The 21,177-nt window shown below is 41.3% G+C and overlaps 1 protein-coding gene across 4 annotated transcripts in view; it reads left to right on the top strand.

Annotated features, from left to right (window-relative positions):
* Positions 1-10,993, top strand: part of LOC118409916 (AP-3 complex subunit beta-1-like) — a 38,030-nt gene extending 27,037 nt beyond the window's left edge. For all 4 annotated transcript variants that reach the window (XM_035811304.1, XM_035811302.1, XM_035811303.1 and 1 more), the window contains exons 19-27: positions 1,279-1,369; positions 2,743-2,861; positions 3,290-3,394; positions 3,701-3,782; positions 4,674-4,798; positions 5,370-5,558; positions 6,101-6,228; positions 6,460-6,557; positions 8,098-10,993. In XM_035811304.1, coding sequence (XP_035667197.1) covers positions 1,279-1,369; positions 2,743-2,861; positions 3,290-3,394; positions 3,701-3,782; positions 4,674-4,798; positions 5,370-5,558; positions 6,101-6,228; positions 6,460-6,557; positions 8,098-8,390 — 1,230 coding nt within the window. In that variant the 3' untranslated portion in view covers positions 8,391-10,993. The remainder of the gene's footprint in view (positions 1-1,278; positions 1,370-2,742; positions 2,862-3,289; positions 3,395-3,700; positions 3,783-4,673; positions 4,799-5,369; positions 5,559-6,100; positions 6,229-6,459; positions 6,558-8,097) is intronic.
* Positions 10,994-21,177: the final 10,184 nt, after the last annotated feature.

The raw sequence follows: 21,177 nt of genomic DNA, 5'->3' as shown, positions 1-21,177 counted from the left end.
CAACACTTCCTTCAAGTCAAGAACAGTTGTATAGAGGATGGGAGGAATGGTTGCCTTCACTTCAAGTTTGTTGTTACTTTTCTTAAAGAGATGCTGGTGTGCAGACCAGTCAGGCTTTGATCTCGACTAGCTTTCAGCCTACGTTACAGTGGCAGCCAAGTGAACTGTGAGGAATTTTCACGGCAACAAACATCCAAGCCACCTACATATTGTGTACATTGTAACTTTGCTGCAGTCTCCCATGCTGTTGGTCCTGGTGTTATCAGTTTGGAGCTGTGGTTGGCATCAGACTTGCTCCTGAACGTTCCATTTCCTCTGCCAACAACTGATAGCCAAGTTTCTCCCCATCTGGCATGGAGGAAGGACGGTCTACAGAGTTAAGGTCGAAGGTTGGGCCTGTGGCCAAGTGTCTGGTACTCTCCAACTCTGATGCCTGTGATGTCATCACACAGGAGGAAATGGACTTCCATTTCCATGTTTTAGAGGTGTAGTCCTACAAGTTTTATGAAATTTGATCAACTCTCTTTAGTTGAAGTGCATATTTATCATATGTGATATAACCGATGTATACAGCATTTAAGTCACTGCAAAGACTTTTGTCCAATAGATGGAACTTTTATGTTGAAAAAGGCTGCAAATGCAATGGTACATTCTGTATTGGCTTGAAAGTCAGACAACATTCATTTCTAGTTAAGTTGTCTGGGATACTGTAAGGTTTTGAGTTCTCAGACTTAAGGCACTACAGTATCACATTTCTTGTGATTACATGCATGATAATGCAAAGGTTGTCAAAATAATTCAGTACAAACAACAGTTACATTTGTTTACCCAGTAGGCTTGATGTTGTTTTTTCTAGTGTATGCTGTATTAGTGTATACATGTATACAGTACTAGGCCTCTGTGGTGCAGGTATATAGTTACAGGGAGCTTGTCCTGGTGGGAGCTGCTTACAGGAACTCCAGTTTTTCTCTGTGATGCTGTCCTCTTGTGTTTGTGTTCATGTTTGTCACAGATCTGTCCATCCATCTCTTCTTTGATTTTACCTAATCTTGATTTAAATTAAAAAGGTCTGTCCTGGAAAAGGAAGAAAGAGGGACAGGACAGCAACGTGTCAATACCATTCCCCTTCGTTCAATAGACTGTAGTATTTTTTCTTACTGTCTTGTTCATCTATCTTCTCTTTTCTTGATCAGCCATGAAATGACCACTCCCAGGCTCCTCCTCACATTCTTTCATAATGGAACGACCTTGTCTTGACATCCTTCTCTTCTCCCCCAGGTACCCATGCCATGGGCTGAGAAGACCCATAAGAAGAAAGCAGGCAAGCCAAAGAAGGAGGCCTTCTACTCTGATGAGGAAGAAGAATCAGGTGAGCTAAGATCTAGCATGAGTGATGTCCCTGTATCTCAGCTAGTAGCAGCTCCTGGCCTCAATTTGTATACATTTGTAACTGGGGGACCCCAGTTCAATCCTGGATAGGCGCATCTCAGTTAGGGCTACACCTATCTTTTGGAAGGATTGTAAATTGGGGGTCCCATTTTTGGGGAGGTGCCTTGAGCACGTTAAAGGGGAAGGGCTAGCGACCCCTCCCTGTAACCCACCCTGCTGAATGAACAGTAACTCAAAGGAAACTGCCTTATGTGCCACTAAGCACTACAAGGGTAGGAACAAACAATATTAGTGCCCGGGCTTAAAATACTGTGTGAATATGCATTTTTGTGCACCAAATGTTATTTGACTGTGGATTACTTACATTTGTGCATAAAGGTGTAACACTAGTGTTTTAGTGTATTCTTAAAATTTAGATGTCAGAAAAGTAATAAAGGGATTTGATGACATGTACTTATTTGAAATTTTGAAGTTACCTGAAGAATTTGAATTTTGAAGAGAAGCAGTAAGGTTTTAAATTACATTTTGCTGAGTCAGACACTCCTTACATTGTGCGCCCAAAACATTTGCTGTGCACCTACATTTTAAGGTAAAAAAATGAATTTCTAGCTCTTAGTGAAGATTATAAAGCTTCATTGGCATTGAGTTTTTAGTACTTAACATGCAAATGAGAAACGAACCAGCCCACCAGTGGAAAGACAAAGAAATAGAAACAGTTTTGCCCCGTCTTACAACAGCTGTCATCGCGAATCACCACAAAGTGAAAACAACGAGCATCTTAATATCCTAGCCACATCTGAAGACTGAATATTAATAGAGAAGAAAATCTGTGGTCTGAAATGAAGAGGCTCCATTCAGTACATGCAGGGGAAATCAGGGAAGTGTGAGATGAGAGACATCAATCTGACGACTTTGGGTTCAAGGTCAGCGCTTTCCAATCAGTGGGATTGGTGACCCCTCCTCCTCCTGTCGTCTGTCTTGTGTTCTTAGAGGAATGTTAATGAGAGCGAATGTGAGACTAGTCCATTCGAAAAGGTTGGAGGGGGGTGAGATTGTTGGGCACACACAGTTTACATTACTATGTGTGCCCAGAATGATTTCTGAACCAGTTTTTTGCTTGTCAGTTGATGGAAAGAGACAGTAAAGCTCTGCAAAGGCAGAACCTACAAAAAAAAAAATCAAGTTTGGTCCTGGAACAATGCACGGAAAATGAAGATAAAGATCTTGAATTCAATGATTGATTGATCCATCTGGTCTTTCATAAAACTACAGCATACAAGGTACAAGAAGGTACATGAGTGTAACATGCCATAGAAATTGTGCCCCTCCAACTCTTCTGTTTCCCCCCTCCAGAGTCAGAGTCTGACAGCGAGGAGTCCAGCAGCTCCAGCAGTGAGAGTGGGAGCGAAAGTGAAAGTGACGATGACAGTAAAAGTGAGAGTGGAAGTGACAAGGAGAAGAAATCAGATGAGGTAAGAGTCAAAGTTATGATACATGAACCATGAAGTCTGCAAATGATATGACTTTTATTAAGACACCAAGATGTCAATGTTGAGCTGCATGTCTATCCATCTATATTTAACCTCTGTAATCTACAAGATTGTGGATCTCTACATATACCTCACACTCTCTATCTGTGCATACATGCGTGTGAAGATGTATGTAGGTGTACATGTACTATGTGCTAAATAGGGTAAAGCAGTTGTTTTTTTAACATGAAGGCTTTTGTAATGTAGCTAGTGGTAGAAAAATGTTGCTTTGATACAGCTCACATTTTAGCCAAGCACACCAGGTCCCCCTACTCTTCTAAATAACTGTTTACTACTATGTACTACAATTATAGATTTATTAGGTAGTGAAGTACAAGTGATATTGATGATGTATCTTGTGTGTTTTACAGGAGCCTGAGAGCAGCAGCAGCAGCAGTAGTGAATCTGAGAGCTCCTCGGAAAGCGAATCTGAAAGTGAGAGTGAAAGTGAACCTGACACCAAACCTCAGAAAAAGGTTAGTGCGAGCCCTCCTTTTTGTTTGCTGTTCCAAAAATAGAACACTGGTTGTTGTGTTTCTGCACTACAAAAGTTATAACTTGATATATATAAGTCTGCCCTATGTCCTTTTGTTACAGGAGTTTTCACAACAAAAGGTCCCTGCTCAGAATTTCTTCCAACAGCATTCCTCTCTGACTGTGTGCTTGAGTTTTTGGCACTTGGTCTTTACTCATTACAACTTATTCATTCTCAATGAAAAAAATCAGTCCTCTTTTTGTTGTCCAACTGTTGAGTACTGATTTGTTAATGAATGTTTTTCCAGACCCCACCACCTAAAACTAAGTCTTCTGCAAAACCAAAGAAAGAGGCAAAACAGGAAGTGAGCCTGCTGGATCTGGATGTCAGTAAGTAGGGAGTTTTCACTTTTCCTTGTGCTGCAAAGTACATTGTAGATTGGCTACAAAGGATGAGGCTTTATTAGTGCATCTCAAGACTACTTCCAGAATGTACATGTACAGGATAAAAAATGTAACGTTCAGTCAGTTGAAGGACATACAGTAGAACAAATAATCCTTGCAATAGATGGTAGGGGTGAGTGAGAATGTTGAAGCAAATGTCCAAGGACTTATTTATCTGTCATCAAGGTGCAATCCTTTGTCCATTGTTATTTACCACATTAGTTTTGGATGTGGTTGTTGGATTTTTGGCACAAACGTAGGAACAGTAGAATAACAGGCATTTCTTTACAGAAAATAAAGAAAATGGAGAGTGTGTCCCATCCCAAGCAGCTGAGGAAAATGACACCACATTACTTGATACAGAAGGTCTAAACAATGGTTTACATTGCACAAATGCAAGGTTTATCATATGGTGAAGTGATGACCGTGGAAGGGTTTCAGGAAAGGTGTAAAACCCTGCTTGCTTGGAATGGTGGTTAAAGAGCTTGGTTCCAGATCAGAAAGTTCATTCCCTGTTCTTCTGCTTCTCATCAAACTGGTTACTCCTAGAGAAAAAATGTTTGTCTTTACAGAGCATTGTAAACCTTGTAATCACAGTGTATGGATCAATGGATTTAAAGGTTATCATTATATACTGTAGTTGGCTTCTGTCCTTCTTTTTTCCAGCAAGCATGGTGAGAAAAGTCACCAATTATATGATGCTAGGTGTGAGGCAAGCTGGGCAAGATTCCTGATTCTGTTCCTTAATCCAACTTTGAAAGCTTCTTCATTCTTCTCCTTGGTCTTCAATGTAACTCTAAGGCTTCTTAATAAACTCCCTTTGTTCTCCCTCCACAGTTGACATGTCCAGTACATCAGCGCCTGTCCCTGCTCCAGCCTCAGCGCTGGACGTCCTGAGTCCTTCCCTGGCCAGCGATCTCCAGGGACTGTCCATTAACGACAAGAAGGACACGGCTATAAGCGTAAGTGCTGTAAAAAGTTGTTCATTAATGATATTGCTGTAAATGTAGCTTACAAAAGCACAAGGAATATCTATTAGATAGAATAGCATAAAATACACCATATATGTTCACAATGAATAAGAAAACTGTATGTAACTGATCAAATGAAGGTAACATATTGCAACAGTATTATGTGCTTTTCCTACTGACTATAAACCAATCATTGTGTGTGTTATGTGAACTTTTGTTTATGAATCTCATTAGGATTTTTTTAACAGCATAGGGGGCAGCTTAATGCGTTGAAGCCATGTGGCAAGTGGTGAAAATGTGAGCATTGTGGGGCAGTCTGGAGGCACCCCCTGAAAAATTGTGATTTATAATCCTCAGAGACACTTGTTTCTGCATTTTGAGGGCCAAATATTACAGATAGAATTTTGTTCCAAAACAAGAAAAAAGCCCCCTATTCTTGTTGAAACAAAGCATAGCCACCCAAACTGCAACATAGGGGACACAAATCACAGCGAAAGGGCCGCCTAGGCTCGAATGTGCTTCCATGAACTCTGTGATGATGTACATGGTTTGTTAACTCCAGGTGACCACTCCAATGTTTGTCTCCACGACGTCCCACGAGTTGTTACACAGAATGACAGGAGAAGGTTTGGCAGCCAACTACAGATTTACCCGCGGCACGTGCATCTACTCCACTTCCATGGTTCCTGTGGAAGTCACCTTCACCAACCACACCGACTCACCGGTCTGCAACATCAGAATAGGGGACAAGGTGGGTGCCCTGGAGATCCTTCTTCCTAAGGCCTAAGTGTTATTTTGAGTTATGCCACAATGGTAATTTCTTGTATGATAAGGCACTTGTGTTACAGGTGTGGCACAAGAGACTGGAAGGGTTGGGCTTTGCCTTCTTAGCCACATTGCCATTTGGATTAACAACAGACTGTCCCTATGGTCTTAAAGACTGAGGGACTTTTACCTTTTCTTTTAGTTTCTTATCAAATGTTTTAGGCAACTTGCTCAATATTCAGCCTGCAAGAGTTAGACAATAGCAGATGATGATGATGATTTTTCATGTAACATTGTTTTTATACAGATGTTCTTTTTGAAATCGAAAACTATTTTATTTGGTAGTACCTTCAGTAAAGTTGCTTCCTTGTGTGTCATGAAATGTATTGTAAATTGCATTTAAGTCCCGTTGTGTGCTGCAGTACTCAGTGTCATCAATAGGTGGCATTGCTGCACTATGTTATGAATGCAGTAGCTCACTACTTTGAAAAGTTGATACTGCAATCACCCACTGTTCCTTGCCCCCAGAAATTGCAGGCTGGGATGACATTACAGGAGTTCCCGGAGATCCCGTCCCTTCCTGGTGGGGGGTCCATGTCTGTGTCTATAGGGATCGACTTTAAGGATACCATACAGCCTGCAAACTTCCAGATTTGGTGAGTTAGCAATTATCTGCTGTTGCTACAGAAAAACCTTTCGATGTTGTGGAGGAAGTTGCAATTTTGTTTGGTTTGGTAAGTTAATAATTTCAATTGTTTCCTTTGTTTTGTGTTTTTTCAAGTGAACCTTTAAAGCGTGTCTTTCTGTTGCAGGGACATGTTAAGATGTGATGAAAACTGTGTTTATATTGTACTGCTGCACATTTACTTTCGCTTAACATTTTGCAGCACCCAGGACCGCAAGTACAACGTCAGCATCAAACCACCAGTAGGAGAACTGTTCCAGGCAGTCACCATGTCTGAGGCGGACTTCACAGCACAGCAAAGTAAGCACTCACGTTATAGCCACTGATTCCTAACTTTTACTGGTCCCACCAGAGGACGATGGCTGAGCAACTGTTAAGGGACCAAAATGATTGAAATGTGATGCACGATGAAAGCATGACGTCACAACAAAATGTGAAATGATTTGTTCTGTATGTTTGAAATCCGTTGAGCTACATGTCAGATGTTTGGTTCCTCAGCAGTCGCTCAGCAATTGCAGCCTTGAGTGGAAAGGGTTTAAGGACATTGGGGTACATTTGCATAATAACATTTACCTGCACATTACATTTACTTTTACATTAACATTTGTAGGGGGTTGATAAGTCTGAAATGAGAAGTCCGTGCTAGATCAGGTGATTGCCCATTGATGGAGAAAGGAGTCTGAAGTTATTGTAGGGATGGTGCCTATCTATTTCTAGTTAGGCAGAGTTGCTGGAGGTGAGTCTTATGTTATCACCCTGTATTAGTTAGGTAGCATAGAATTGTACTCCATGCCTATGTTCTCTGCTGGTATAATAAAGCTTTTTAGTGTGAAAAGGTACATGTGTAAGAGGCCCTCTATAAAAAATTCCTTTTGAATTCAAGATCAATTTTCATGGTCAATTTTGCTTAGTTATATGTTAAGAACATCTTATGCCCATGGAAATATGTAGAATTTCTCTTGAAATGATCATAGATTCTGCTTAAGTATGCAGACCAGGTACTGGCTTAAATTTTGTGATTGTATGGAAAGCCACAAACTACTGAAAAACATGTACACCACTGACAAATACAGACAGTTACGTATGGGTTTGTCCTGAAATGTAATATCAAAGCTCAGAAAACTGGACTTCATTCTTAAAGACTCTTGCAATTCAGACAGTACTATTGACAGTTTTTCGATCTGAAGGGGAATGGTGAAAAAAGGTTACACCATCAACATACATGTACAGTGTGGTGTGCAATAAGAGTTAGAATGAGGAGGTGTTCTGAAAAAGAATATCAAAGCCCAGAAAATGGTGCCTGATTCATGAAGACTCTGACTGTTCAGACAGCTGTTGTCAGACACATTTGTCTCTCCTGGTCCCCGCTCTGATCCCAAGGTTTGAGCTGTCATTTGTCTTTCTCACACTTCTGCTAGACTGGGACAATTATTTACCTTATGTCATTGTATTCTGGTGAAAATACTGTATAGGTAAATGCACTTAATTCCATAAGTGCTGATGGTTGCAGAATTTTTAGAATGCAAGTCATGGAAAATCATCTTAGTGGCTGTGTTCATTTTCTTCATTTGTCTCTAAAGTTTCTCTGGTCTGAAAATTTTGCAATGAGCAAAATGAAGTGAAAAAAATTATTGCATTTTTGATAGATAGTAGATTTAGTTATTAAATTTATTCTCCCTATGAGAAATCTCTGCTTTTTTGTCAAGATTGATCTGTGGTTTTCTAGTAGCATTGCTTCTGAGGACTAGCTTTTTTGGAGAGGTCAGTTCTGAAACAGATGCACTTTCTCTCCAGTCATCATTCTCCTGACTTGCCTTGTGTTTTGTTTTTCCTCCCACAGGTAAGCTAACGGGTATGAATGAAAACTCGGGCAAGGTCAGCATCCCGTCCCAGCACAACAACTCCAAAACCATCACCGCCCGCATGTCCGAGCTCGCCAACGTCGCTCCAGTCTCCTCCAGCCAGGACGGGCTCTACAGATTCGCGGGAAAGACGGTCAGCGGCGGGACGTTGCTGCTGGTCACGGTCAAGGTGGGCGAGGACAACTCCGCTAACATTACGGTCAACTGTGAACTAATGGCAATCTGTTCCATGTTAGTTAAAGAGGTCAAACAGAAGCTGTCGCAGGCGTGACGAACGGTCGTCCCGTAGATCGTGACGAATTTCAGAGTCTTTGCTGCAGATTATATTCTTCTTCCAACTATATACAGTCAAATTGTTTGCAACAATATTTTAATTGTAAAGATATTGAGGAAGATATGACACTGGTTTAAATGGGTAGGAGGGGTAGATATCATTGGGTATTCTACAATGCAGTCCTTTGCATATATGCTATGTCTACATCACGTTGACTTAGAAGTGGCACATGCTTTTTTCGGTCGTTTACGGATAGGTGTTTTAAGGCAAAGTTGGTCAAGTACCAGTATTGTGCATCAGACAGACATCTCAATATTGAATATTCTCCAAATTTTCCTGTAGAGACATTACAGTCAGTTCTGGTGAAACTTCTCTAGACCTCTAGACATTAAATGGATGATTTGTATTTGCTGATATCAATGCAATGATGGTATACAGTGCTAATATATTTATGAATGATATGCTACTCAACATAGCAACATATCTAACCAGGACAAACAATTATCGCCATATCTCTGTCAACTTTACCAGTCAGGCCAGCCGTAAAGTTAAAGAATTTCTAGTAACACACCAGACTGCTGCAAGACCACTAACAAAAATAGCTTTTCCTGTGGCATCTGTATACTGTGATGGTAAAAGATATAATGTTAAGTTCAACACTCATTAACTTCCAGAATACATGTAGAATTTTGTGGGAATGTGCCATGAGACATACTAGATTCTTTCATTAGAGAAGTGAGCTTTAATAATTTGAAGATTAGCCTGTATGTGACTGTAACTGTGGTTGGGTGTATTCAAAACCTACTCTACGACCAGAAGACAATCTCTACACGACTTTCTGTCATGTTCTTCCATTTTAAATCATGAGTAGGTCTGAGCACAAAGTCTTGTCATTTTCACCACCAAGGGCATATCAAAGACAGTATTTGACTAATCAAATCTTTAAAGTTGTGTTAATTCTCTATTTTGTCGGATATCCTTTGAATACGTTATCAGAATGAAGAGACATTAAGAGATGAAATGTTATTTAGGTAGCTGTAATCATATTGTGTCAGCTCTGTTATTGTTGTTGATAAGAATATTATGTTCAGTTAGAGAGGGAGTGGTAAGACATGGAGATGAATGGGTTTATGTGTAATATAAGGTCATTTTGTCATAATTTTGCTATCAGTAAGATAAAGTGTTATTTCATTATGATAGGTAAAGGTACTTGTGATTTAGGCACAAATTACAAAACGTCTTGTTGATAATGGAAATCGTTTGTGTTTTGTTTTGTTGAACATTACGTCTGTATAATTTTTTCCACTTAAAGGTAAGGTATTGCCAACTTCCTGTTTAAGCCACAATGTTGCTCTTAACTCAACTGTTTCTTGTAATGTCCAAACAATACATACTTGCTAAGCTTCCAAGGATCCAAGCCCTGGTTTTGTCTTGCAGAAACTACAATGTAAGATGCATCAGTATGTATTTCAAATATTAAGTGTCCAAAACATGCAATATGGTAAGAAAATATCAAGTACATTACATATTGGTTTATTCATTCAAATTCACACCTCTAGCACCTATTACAGTGCAGTTAAAACTTAAGTTTTTAAGTATCTGATCAAGAATGCACATTTATTGTCTTAAGGAAATGCTAGTCCAGGAACAAAAAGAATAAGCAGAAATTTTCCTTGAGATTGGACACATTGGAATACTATAGTGGGCAGGTCTAATGAAGTTGATTTTTGCTTTTAAACAGAGCAGAGTAAACGTCAAAACAGTAGACAAAAAGCAAAATGTTCCTTCCTCCCTCCCTACCAACTTCGTCAGTCAGAAGAAACTTCTTAAGTGTCAAACTGAGCTCCAAACTCTTGAAGGCACAGAGCATCTTAATGTAGGAGATGTGCAATGTCACGTTCTGCAGTGAACTTGGTAATGAGGATTCCCAAGGCGGCTCATCTTCCGTGGGCTTGCAGAATGTCAGTGTGGAAAATGTCAGTCCCTCTGGGTGGGATGGAAGCCTGGATGGGAGGAGACGTAGTGTTCAAAGGTTGGGCACAAATTACAGCAGATCAAAGGTAACCCGGAGAGGGAACAGAGCTAGCGTGGTAATTTATGTACTGTGTTATTTTTGATCAGGGCCTTTTTTTCTTATGAGCTAGCAGAGGGAAGGAGTGGTTGGAAAGATTTTGGGAAGATGAACACAGATGTGATGTTATATACTCACCGTAGACAATTTTTGCAAAGTTTACCCGTGACAGTTGATTGAAGGTAACTCTAGCATGGAAAATTATATGTGTAATTTTGATCATGTCCTTTTACATGTTTGACAATTAACACTGTGCCACTGGAAGCCTGCAGAAAGGGTGACAGAAGTTCTGTTTGGAAAGACTGTTTGGTAAAACTGTGCCAGGAGTTCTGGAGAGGGATGTACTGAAACACTTGAGATGTTTAAAGGCAAGTGTTTCTCTCCTCTGATATTAGAGAAAAAGAACTGTACATTAGACAAAATGATGGGAAGTAATTGAAGCACATTCCTCCATGTACATGTGCATTAACTGCAGGCTTAGGGTGATGATTCTGTGAAGGACCTTCCAATACACGACCATTGCTGCCAATCCATAGCTGTGTCTGCGGGTTGATTGTCTTCATCTTTTTCACTTCATGTTCTCATTACCTGATCTAACAGGCCAATACTCCTCGCATTACAGCGCGGTGGCGAGACGGGTTAGCTTATGAACGATGGCTGTGCCCTTTTCCCATTTTGCTTGATTCTCTCGGGTTGCGTGCGGTGCCCCCTGTGCTCCGAACCCGGTACGGGTGATTTTCCCATTTTCTACTCCAGTACGCTGCCTGATTGGAGTGGCGATATTAAAAAGGGGGGATTGACTCGCGCGGGGAAAACTTCCCACAATATTGTGCATACACGGTGAAATACTGCACGCTGAGGGTCTCCCCCGCCAGCCAATCGCAGACTGCATCGGAGCCGTGATTCATCCAGGTAGAACCGAAGCGGGGAGAAATGGAGTATCATATAATCCCAGGAGGGTGCTCCCTGCATCTTACCCCATCAAGACGACGGGATAATAGAAAGGGAAATTGGCAGAATGAGCGCAGCTTTCCGCCTTTGAACGCTAATTGGACGGGATCGCCTCCCGCTGCTGACACTTCGCGCGTCACATCGGGGTGCCCCGGGTTCCCCCGGGGGTGGCATGAAAGGGAAGATACATTACACAATTAACAAGCAGAGACTCACGGCGCTCTCCCCCCAATTAGGGACGGGACCCGTGTGCCGGCTGGATGGGCGTTAAATGAAGATCTAATCAGCTCGAGGCCCGCTTCATTATGTATGCGGTCTAAGTGTTTCGGTGCAGTGGCTGCTCCTTTGCAGCTTTTGAGCACAACACCAAGCCGGAGGGGAAACTCCATAAAACTTTTATCACTCTTGGCTGACTCTGTGCAAAAGTCTACTAAGATCCACGTTCTTAGTGGAATGGGACTCGCTTCAAAGCAGCCCCACACGGGAGACTCTGCTGGGGGTGCACAGAAACGTTTCCTGTCACGGAGGAACCCCATTGTTTCTGCTTCGTGATGAGGCTGAAAAGGATAGGTGGAGGAACATATGTTTCCCCTGCATATATGCATAGGTTGGAGGAATAATTCACATGGAACACATGTCAAACACAACAGGGCAGGTGCACCACTGTTCGGCCTGCTCAGGGTCAAATTTCCTCCCTTCAGTTCTGGCCAGGCTGAGAGAAAGGCATCTCTAACTACATTGTTTTTAATCTATTACAATGTTAGATCAAAATGGCAGGCAAGTAGTTAAGTTGTTAGTAACATTAAGACTTTGCAGGTACTTTTTTGGCTGCCATGGATGTTTACCTCTATTTTAAATACTTTAAACCTTAATTTTGATCAGATGAAAGCAAACATTTTTGTGTGTATATACATATACATTATAAACAAATTTAAGAATTGTTTGATCATGTGCTAATAGCATAACAACCCAGACTTGCAATACCCGTGATTTTGCCACTGTACATCTCCCTGTAGTGCGAATATTGATAATAAGCCCAGATTTAGAATGTTTTCCAATTTTCAGCACTATGGAATTTCTTCTCAAAATGCTGACATTGTTCACGTTAAGTAGTTATTATCCAGAATGAATTTTTTTTTACAATTACGACAAGCGGTTTACTGAATGGAGCATGTGCTGATATGTCGATAGCAGCATGATGAAGTGGAACACAATGAGGCAGCTACAAGCCAACTGCCCAATATGCCGCGGCTTAGCCCTCCTCAGTAGTTGTTCCCTTCCATCGCCCTTCTGTACTTACTCCCTTTATTTCCCATTTACTCCCCCATTCATACTGTCCAGATTCCTTCTCAGCCAGAGAATGAATTAAGTAAATTCGGGGCATCCGAAGTGCTTAGAAATAGATTTGGGTAATGTGCTCTAACAACGCTCTTATTTGCCGCACATTACTCCCTTATTTTGTAATCTAGACCCCTAAGCAGGGAACAATGCGGCAAATGAATTGTCCAATATTACAACATTTGGCTGCCGACGATGCCGAAGATTTGAAATGATGCGACCAAATTTAAAAGATCATCAATATTACTTAGAGTTCATTTTTAGTAGATTTAGTGTCATTATGCGACAAAACTCGGGGACCAGGGTGAGATATCCCCTTGCTGGAAGTTTATCCCCACGAAATTACGACAGCAGCGGGATTTGGACGGCGTGACGCCCATTTGTGAATTTTGATGTGTTCGTTCGCCTCCCGAAACAAATCGTCCCATTTTCTTTCCCGATTGTAAGGATCACCGGAGGCTCGACTGGAAATCTCGCCGTCAGGATCAAAATTGACAAGTTTTCATTTGACGAGAATTGGACCGAAATACCAATAGGACTTCTTCATTAATGGCGAACATCGAGGTCACCGTGTGAGGGAGGGGAAATTTAGCTTTTAATATCGAAGCAGACAGTTGCAGATGCAAAGAAGAATTACCCCGAGATGCAAAAATGACCACTTTTATTTTGGGTAATGAGGGAGTTGGCGCGAGCTGGTGAATCCTCGCCGAACATATCAAATGTGACAATTTGCCTTTCAGCGGGAAATAGGGATGAAACGATCGGTCGACCATCTTGATTTCTGCAGATAATACAGAGGTCAGGAAGTCGCCGTAAACGCCGCAATCAAGATGAGACTCGACAATTCCGCATTCAGGGGGAAATCAGAATTAAATGCGGGGGCTGTGCCCCAGGTTACAACACGACGATTCAGCCACGAACAGCTTGTAAAATTGTAGTGGCAGCTGTAGACTTTGACAGTTGAGCTGGGAGGAGGAAATCAGAAATAATGAAATGCTAGTATCTTCATTTTTGCTGGGAACACAGGGTCAGGCAGTCGGTAAAATGGTGTTTTCAGGATTGAAATTGACAAGTTATATTCTCGTACAAGGGGAGTAAAGCACCGGCACTGCGGTGCCTATTTCTCAACAAAAAGGCAGTTGACAGCCATCTCACCCGGGGGGTTGCCTCTTTTCTCGCCGGCACTGAAATATTTATCCTTCCGAAAAACATGGCATCTGTCACGTCGGTCTGCACCTGAGAGGCCGTGCGCTCGCAGTCCCATTTGTACACGAGTCGTTCGGAAAACCAGCAATCATTTTTACCATGTTGGATACTGATGCCTCTCAGCATGAGCCGTTGCCACCGGGGGAAGACCGTTCCCACACAAACCACAAAGAGAGCAATTAGCACAGACACACTGTCAGTGGTCCTGGTTAACAGTTCCCTGTCCGCATTATTTAAACGGGGCACTTTGCTGTAATGCATACCCTTTGGCAACAAAGGGGTCTCCTGACGCTGGAAAGTGGCAGAGATTTACGCAAGTTGGAGAAACAACGAAGTCACTAATGGGGAGAATTTATTACCACGTTCCTTCCCAACTAGAGCAGACAGGTGAAGACATGAAGACCCGACAAGAAAGAAAAACATGACATAAGAATTGGCAATTTGCTGTGGTGAAAGCGATGCAACTGTGACAAAAGTTAGGAATGTGAAAAAATGAAAGTTTAGTGGTTTAGAAAACTCTTGTGTCTAAGGTTAGAGAAAGACCTTGAAATGTGGACATAAAGAGCAGAAAGTGTAGAATTATTGTAGCCTTACAACATATGAGCGCACTGTTTAGGCAGTAGCTGGAACAGGAGTCAACATTTTCCACTAGAGGCTGCAACTGCTGAGCGACCAATAATCTGACATAATGCTCAACAAATTCCATAGACAAAGAATAACTTTTGAAAACTTTTTTTGTCTTCTGATTGATGTTTTGATACCATGTTGTTTATCAATTATGCATTTATTGATATATTCCAATTGTGACATCATAAGTCAAGCAAAGCCAATTGTGGTCACAGTGAACGCCATCAAATGGAAAGGGGTTGGAACAATAAATACATTGTTTTCTTTTTCATAACATGTACATAGAGCAGTGTGTAAAGCAACGTTTTGGTGTCTGCTAGAAGTTAATGGTACAATGTACATTTGTACATGTAGGTTGACCAAGAGTTCATTATACACCAGGTGTTTTTTTTTTTTTTTTCAAAAAGTCTGATGCTGAACAAATACTGTCGACCTTCTACATTAATCTGCACAAATCTGCATTAATAATGAATTATGTTTTGGTAATTGTTATAATTTCCTCTTTTCCACTGGACATGAATTGGGTTGTTGGCTCATGCAATATTGACAAGGTCAATTTTTTTGTGAATTACCGGTACCCACGTGGGCTTTAGCCAGTACAGGGGCAGCCATGTGTTAAATGGACGGACTTTGGTGAGATGTGGTCAGAGAGGCCGACCCTCAGGCGATGGGGCAGCCCTGGCCACTGCAGCGCACAATTCCCACCATGCAACATTCATGGCCCTTGACCTGTCGGCAGGAATTGAGTGGCTGGGTGATGTAGAGGTTAAATGAAGGTGAGAATGTCACTGCCCCCCTCCCCATTCAGCCTGACCTTGGAGCAAAAGGACGCCCGAATGATGAACTTGTGAAGTCAACTGTTGTTCACACATAATCAGCATTGCTTATCCACATCAGTGATTAAACGGGAGGATGGTGATGTGGGGAATTAAAATGAGTGGTAACGTTACTAGTGTTGATTAGGCCACTTTCTGGAGATGGTCTCTGAAAACCCCTGGTCTTTCTATATGCAGTGATACTCGGGAGACACTTTGTTTCTTAGAATTCTGGCATTTCAACGATGTTTTAAAAGCTTTAGAAAAGTTCATAAAAACAAATCAAGTTTGTTGTTTTTTCACGAAGTTTTGCAACGTTTCACCTGTGACAGCATGAAGATAGAAGATAGATTTTATTCCCCCTGCTCGTCTTCAAAACGAAAGTTTTTCACTCTCCTTATATATAGAGGGGGACAGCCCTACATGTATGTTCCGACACCCTACAATGTTCCGATACACCCTCTCCCTAAGCCCAACCCTAGTTTGTGTAACACAAACACTACTGTCCATAGCTACAGTGTGTAACAGGCCCCTCACTACAGAGGATTGGGCAGGCATCTATAATCGTGATTTAATCAGGCTAACCCTAACACAGGGGTAAGGATGTTGAAACATACTGGGCTGTCTCCATTAAAGCTCTTGCCTCTCAGAATGTCCTTGGTAAGGTTAACATGTCCCTTTCCCTCCCACTCCTCACTGTTAATGGATGGAGTGTCTGATGAGACCTTTCCACAGCTGTGTCCCCTTGTTAGCCACAACTTGGTCAGTTTTTTCATCCCCAGACGTGATCAGTTTCTCACTAAGGCCACAGCACGTAAATTCATTGGATGACAACCCTTGCAAAAGTCAAATTTCATGCAGGAAGATAGATTAGAGAAATGAAATCCCTACATTTTCAAAGTAGATGCCATAAATGTTATACACAGCAACAAGACAAGATCAGTTCTCACTAAGGCCACGGCAAGTAAATTTATGAATTAAATACAAAACCCTTGCAGAAGTCAAATTTTATGCAAGAGCACAAAGTAAGATGGACAAAACGAAATTAAATCCCTAGATTTTCAGAATGGATACTATGAATGTTGTAAGAGGAATTAAAGCAACAAAACATAGTACAATGTATATTACAGCCACCAAGTTTTATATTTCTCACAGCGCAAAATCCAATCTTTGCACATGCTGCATAAAAGATTGGATTTTATGCAATATAGAAGTGCAGAAAGGGACACTAATGTGATAGCTACATGTAAGTATCCGTACAATTGCTTTCACCGTTTTCTGGTCTTGTAGACCAAAATTTTTTGTTTTATTTTTTCGAAATAATGTAAGAGTCAATTTGCATGGCGATGTCATCCATTAAATTGACTTGTTGTGGCCTGCCCTGTCCAGTGTGGTAGAAGCCCAGCAAGTGTGTGATGTGGACTGGTCAATGCTATGTGTGATATTGCCATTGATCTACCCTTTAACCATTTGAATTGTTCTGTTACAAATTTGTGAAGGCAAAACCTTACTCAGTGTCTGTTGTAATTGTGTAATAGGTTGGAAATATTGTAATTGACTTTTTGAAAGGGAGCCCAACATTGTGAATGGTGCCCTCTGGGATATTTTCCACTTTGTGTTCAGTAGGGTAAGATAATACATTTGACTGTGAAGGTCTGCTTTGAACGATATCACTGATGTATTCTAATTAACTTTTGAACGTTAATTCTATAGTGTCAAAGTCAGATGATTTCCTAAAGTTCCTAAAGTTCTAAACAAAAAGTCCTGCAGTTCAATGAAGTAATTCAGTGCAACAAGCCATATAGCACACATAATATCTGGGTGACAAAATTGCACATATTCCGCTTGCATGAGACAAACGTAATGCAACTTTAAGTTTCCATTAGGCTTGCCTTCATTCAGTGTAGGCATTATGAGGTAGGCCTTGTTTTCTAAACATGCAGTCAAAACTGTTCACAAAGACCACTTGGGTGAACAATGAAATCTGGTCTATGTGGACACTGGTTCACTGTAGAACGTATGTCAATGGCAAAATTATCTAAGGAGCACCAAGAAGTGTTCATTGGCCAGGTGGGCTGTCTGTAAAGGTCACCTGTACAGGTTTGACTGTAGTGTACTGCATTAAAAGGTTCTTGCTGTTTATTGTGATACCCTTCAACCAAAGGCTAATCTCCCACTGAACAGAATAAGCTGCACGTAAAGACATAGGAATAACAGAGTTAAAAGAAATGGACAAAATCAGAACATATGACAAAAAGGTAATAGGCTATTAACTTTACTGTAGATAAAAACTGGAGATGGGCAGGATAGTGATTTGATGTGGGGTGGTAGGGGCTTGTTAGAAGCCTGTCCATCCTGACCTGTGTATGCTGGTACTGCTAACCTGGCCATGTGTGAGGAATGGTCACCTCCATTATTCCCCAGCTAGCGGTCAGGCCCCAGCTGACCCCAGGCCCTGAATAGATGACCCACTGCCTCCACTGTGATGCAGCACCATGGCCAGGACAACTGCCCATGCTGTTGGCTCTCCACTGTAGCCATGTCATAAGCTATTAATTTAATACCCATGCAACCACCAGAATAGATACATGTTATTAACATAATATTTGATGGCTAATTTTAGATCATAGAACATCTTATCTTTGATATGAGCATAAAGCCTTCCTGGTTGGTAATTGTGCACAAACTTGCTGCCTTTTCACCTGCTCACCAAGGGTTTAGATGTGGTATTATTCAGGTCCATGAAATGGCCATTGTTGTGGTTAGCCAACACTTGTATAGTTGACTTGTACAGTTACATAGGGCTTATGGCTGCTAAATTACAATTGATACATGTATTGTACGTACAAGTAGTTAAGATAATCTTCGCCAGAATGGCACAAGGCTATATTTGTTTATACATTGTATGAAAACAGAAGATGCCATTTGATTAAGCAAGCTAGAATTCTGGTTGATACACATGTATAGATAAGGTCGGTGGGATTTCCCTTTTTATTCACACCTTAGTTTACAAAACACATTTTGCTTTTCTTTCTTGGCCATCATTTATTAAAACTTGTTCCAGGTCTTGGTCCAGTTTGAAAAGTTTATGTTCGGATGACAAGTGACTTCCCGTCCTTGTTTTGACACTTGCTGTGGTCAGCTGAGACCTAAGCCCCCAATTTGTCCTCTGGAACCGCTACTTACCTCGTTAACAGCTGACATTCGAACTGGCCAAAGACTGATGGTCAGTTTGGGTGGCCGCAGTCACTTATCCAGAGCGCTGAGGCCAAGGCAGGGTGGTCAGTGCCTTGTTGTCCCATCCATGTACGTGTGGCATGTTATTAGTGCTATGAATAGGTCATTTATAGGATTGGGTTTGTAATATCAGGAAAGTTCATCAGTGTTGGTAAATGTCATTTTTAAAAAAGACTAAATTTCATCTAGACAACACTTCAAGTAAATTAGGACTTACCAAAATGTTCAGCTAATCTAAGTCTGCCTTGTTGATGGAACGGACTGCAATTCCTGAAATGTTATCAAGGCCCTCTCCTCTAAAAAGCATATAAAAGTATTAGATCAACAAAATGACAACAAAGTAACAATGTTATGTAAAAAGAAACAAGCATCCAAAATTTCATAACGCTGATTCTTAAATGCTCAAGAATATCATACAATACTGTAATGAAAGGAGGTTGAAGGTTGGTGAATATGTAGAAAATGTACATGTTGGTAATTCTCAATCGAAAGGGTGAGTAGAATGACTAACCATTACATACAGGGACGATGAACTGGGTAGTTCTGTTCATTTAGTTGGCTTCATACATTGTATGTTACACTGTCTTGATAAAGCTGCTAAAACATTGTGACAAGGCAGATCAGCTATTGGCAACTTATATTTTACCTGAAGTAGTCTTATCAAGATAAAGATTATATCCTTGTAGGGAGGGATTTTTTGGACATACACTTCCATTCTCATGAAATGTATCTTTCCCACAGAAGTTGCCTGGTCGAGTACACTGTGTATAGGATATGGTACAAAAGTGTGCCAGGCCCCGTGTTTCAAATGTATATAATGTGTGCAACATATTGTCAAAAGAATGATAAGTGTGGGTACAGTATATCCCCATCCATACATTTAAAAGCGTGCAAACTGCTGAAATATTGTAACTGTAATAACTATTGTGGCTTTTTTTTCTCATCAGTTTTGATGATATAGGAGTCATCAGTATGCCAGACACAAGTCCGCGACTGCTGGTTTGGAAAACGCGTTCTCACCTTACAGTCAAAAATGCAGCATGGAGAATTGTTCGGAGTTTGACAAATTACTGCATCTTTACCGCCTCATTGTGTCTTCTGTAGAGGGGGACCTCACAGCTTCATTTCCAAGTGCAGATGTCAAGGGGGCAGTAAGTGGCAGTCTGTCCAACAGTAGAGGCTCTCTCCCATTCAGCAGCATTTCTTTTTCAGACTTTTGCTCTCTAAGGACAAGGATTAGCTCTTTTGTATGATAGTGGGCGCCCAAGATGAAAGGAGTCTTGCGAAAACGGGGGAAAAGGCAAGCCGAGGAGATGGCTTTGGTCCGTTTCTTCTGCCCCTACCTGTCAGAGATGTAATAGATTTGTTTATGATGTCATCATTATGCCATTTTACTCCATTACCGTTCCATCTGTTGATAATTTTCCGAGACCACGCAGATGTTTCTGCGCCTTGTCCATTGTTTCCCGAAGTCCAAGTTCAATCGCCGCTGGGCAAAGTCGCGAAAATTGCCGGCCTGGAGTACGGGAGTCCCTGCCCCTCGCTCGACTTTCAGAGTGCGGCGAGGTTCATTCCATGACATTGACGAATGACCCAAGCTAATGTATGCATTGTGCCCCCCTTTGCCTTATTCAGTGTCGGTAATGGCCCACATTCATCATTAGGCTGCAGCCTGGGGTCCGTACAAGGCAGGTGGTTAACAGTTTTAACAGGGCAGAGGTAAATTAACCTTTCGTCAACCCCGAGATGAGGTCGCAGTCCCATTTGGGAGACGGTCTCCGCTACAACGCTGCTGTAACCGGCTTCATCCCTCGCACATGGTCTCGTATTGACAATGGGGTGATAAGGCTCACGTATCACCCCCTAATAAGGCCGGCATGCATGTTGACACATATTACGGCATATGTAGCCGAAAATTAAAGATTATGTTTCAGTTTGCCAAATTATCATACACTGCGAGTGGTTGTCGATGCCAATTACTGGAGCGGCACACTGAGAAGGGCACTGCTGGCATATGAAGCCAGCATTCTGCTTAACAGTGGCAGAAAAAAATGCACCGTTGCAGAAATGGCATGATGAGAGGCTGTATTTTATTGCTTAATACTGAACACTATAATTGCATTCCTTAGACAAGTCAAACAAAGCATGATAATGTACACCTCATATGGAATCTATTTGCTGGACCTCTGGGAAGGCTAACAGTGTTTCTAGGATAAATTAAGGTCATTCATTCATTCATTCATTCATTGATATGACTTCATGAGAAAGTACAGAAGCATTTGAGAATAAAATTAGTATTATACTGTAGCCTGGGTACCATCCTCTGTTTTACCAGACCCTGCCTTTTCACTTGCTTACAGTGGTAATAATAGAGGATGGGTCTCAGAGAGGCTTGTTATACTGTCAAATGAATGAAGCATTGTTGGAGAATGTGAACAATTAAAAGTTTTCTTTTGGACTCTTGCCGCTTACTTGGTGACCATCTAAGCACTGCATAAGCCATCAAAATGATAGGACTTATTTAAGACTTGGCTGCCTT

Source organism: Branchiostoma floridae, chromosome 2 (genome assembly GCF_000003815.2).
Source record: "Branchiostoma floridae strain S238N-H82 chromosome 2, Bfl_VNyyK, whole genome shotgun sequence".
Lineage (NCBI taxonomy): Eukaryota > Metazoa > Chordata > Leptocardii > Amphioxiformes > Branchiostomatidae > Branchiostoma > Branchiostoma floridae.
The sequence above is the reverse complement of the archived record's forward strand: the minus strand, read 5'-3'. Positions and strand labels throughout refer to the sequence as shown.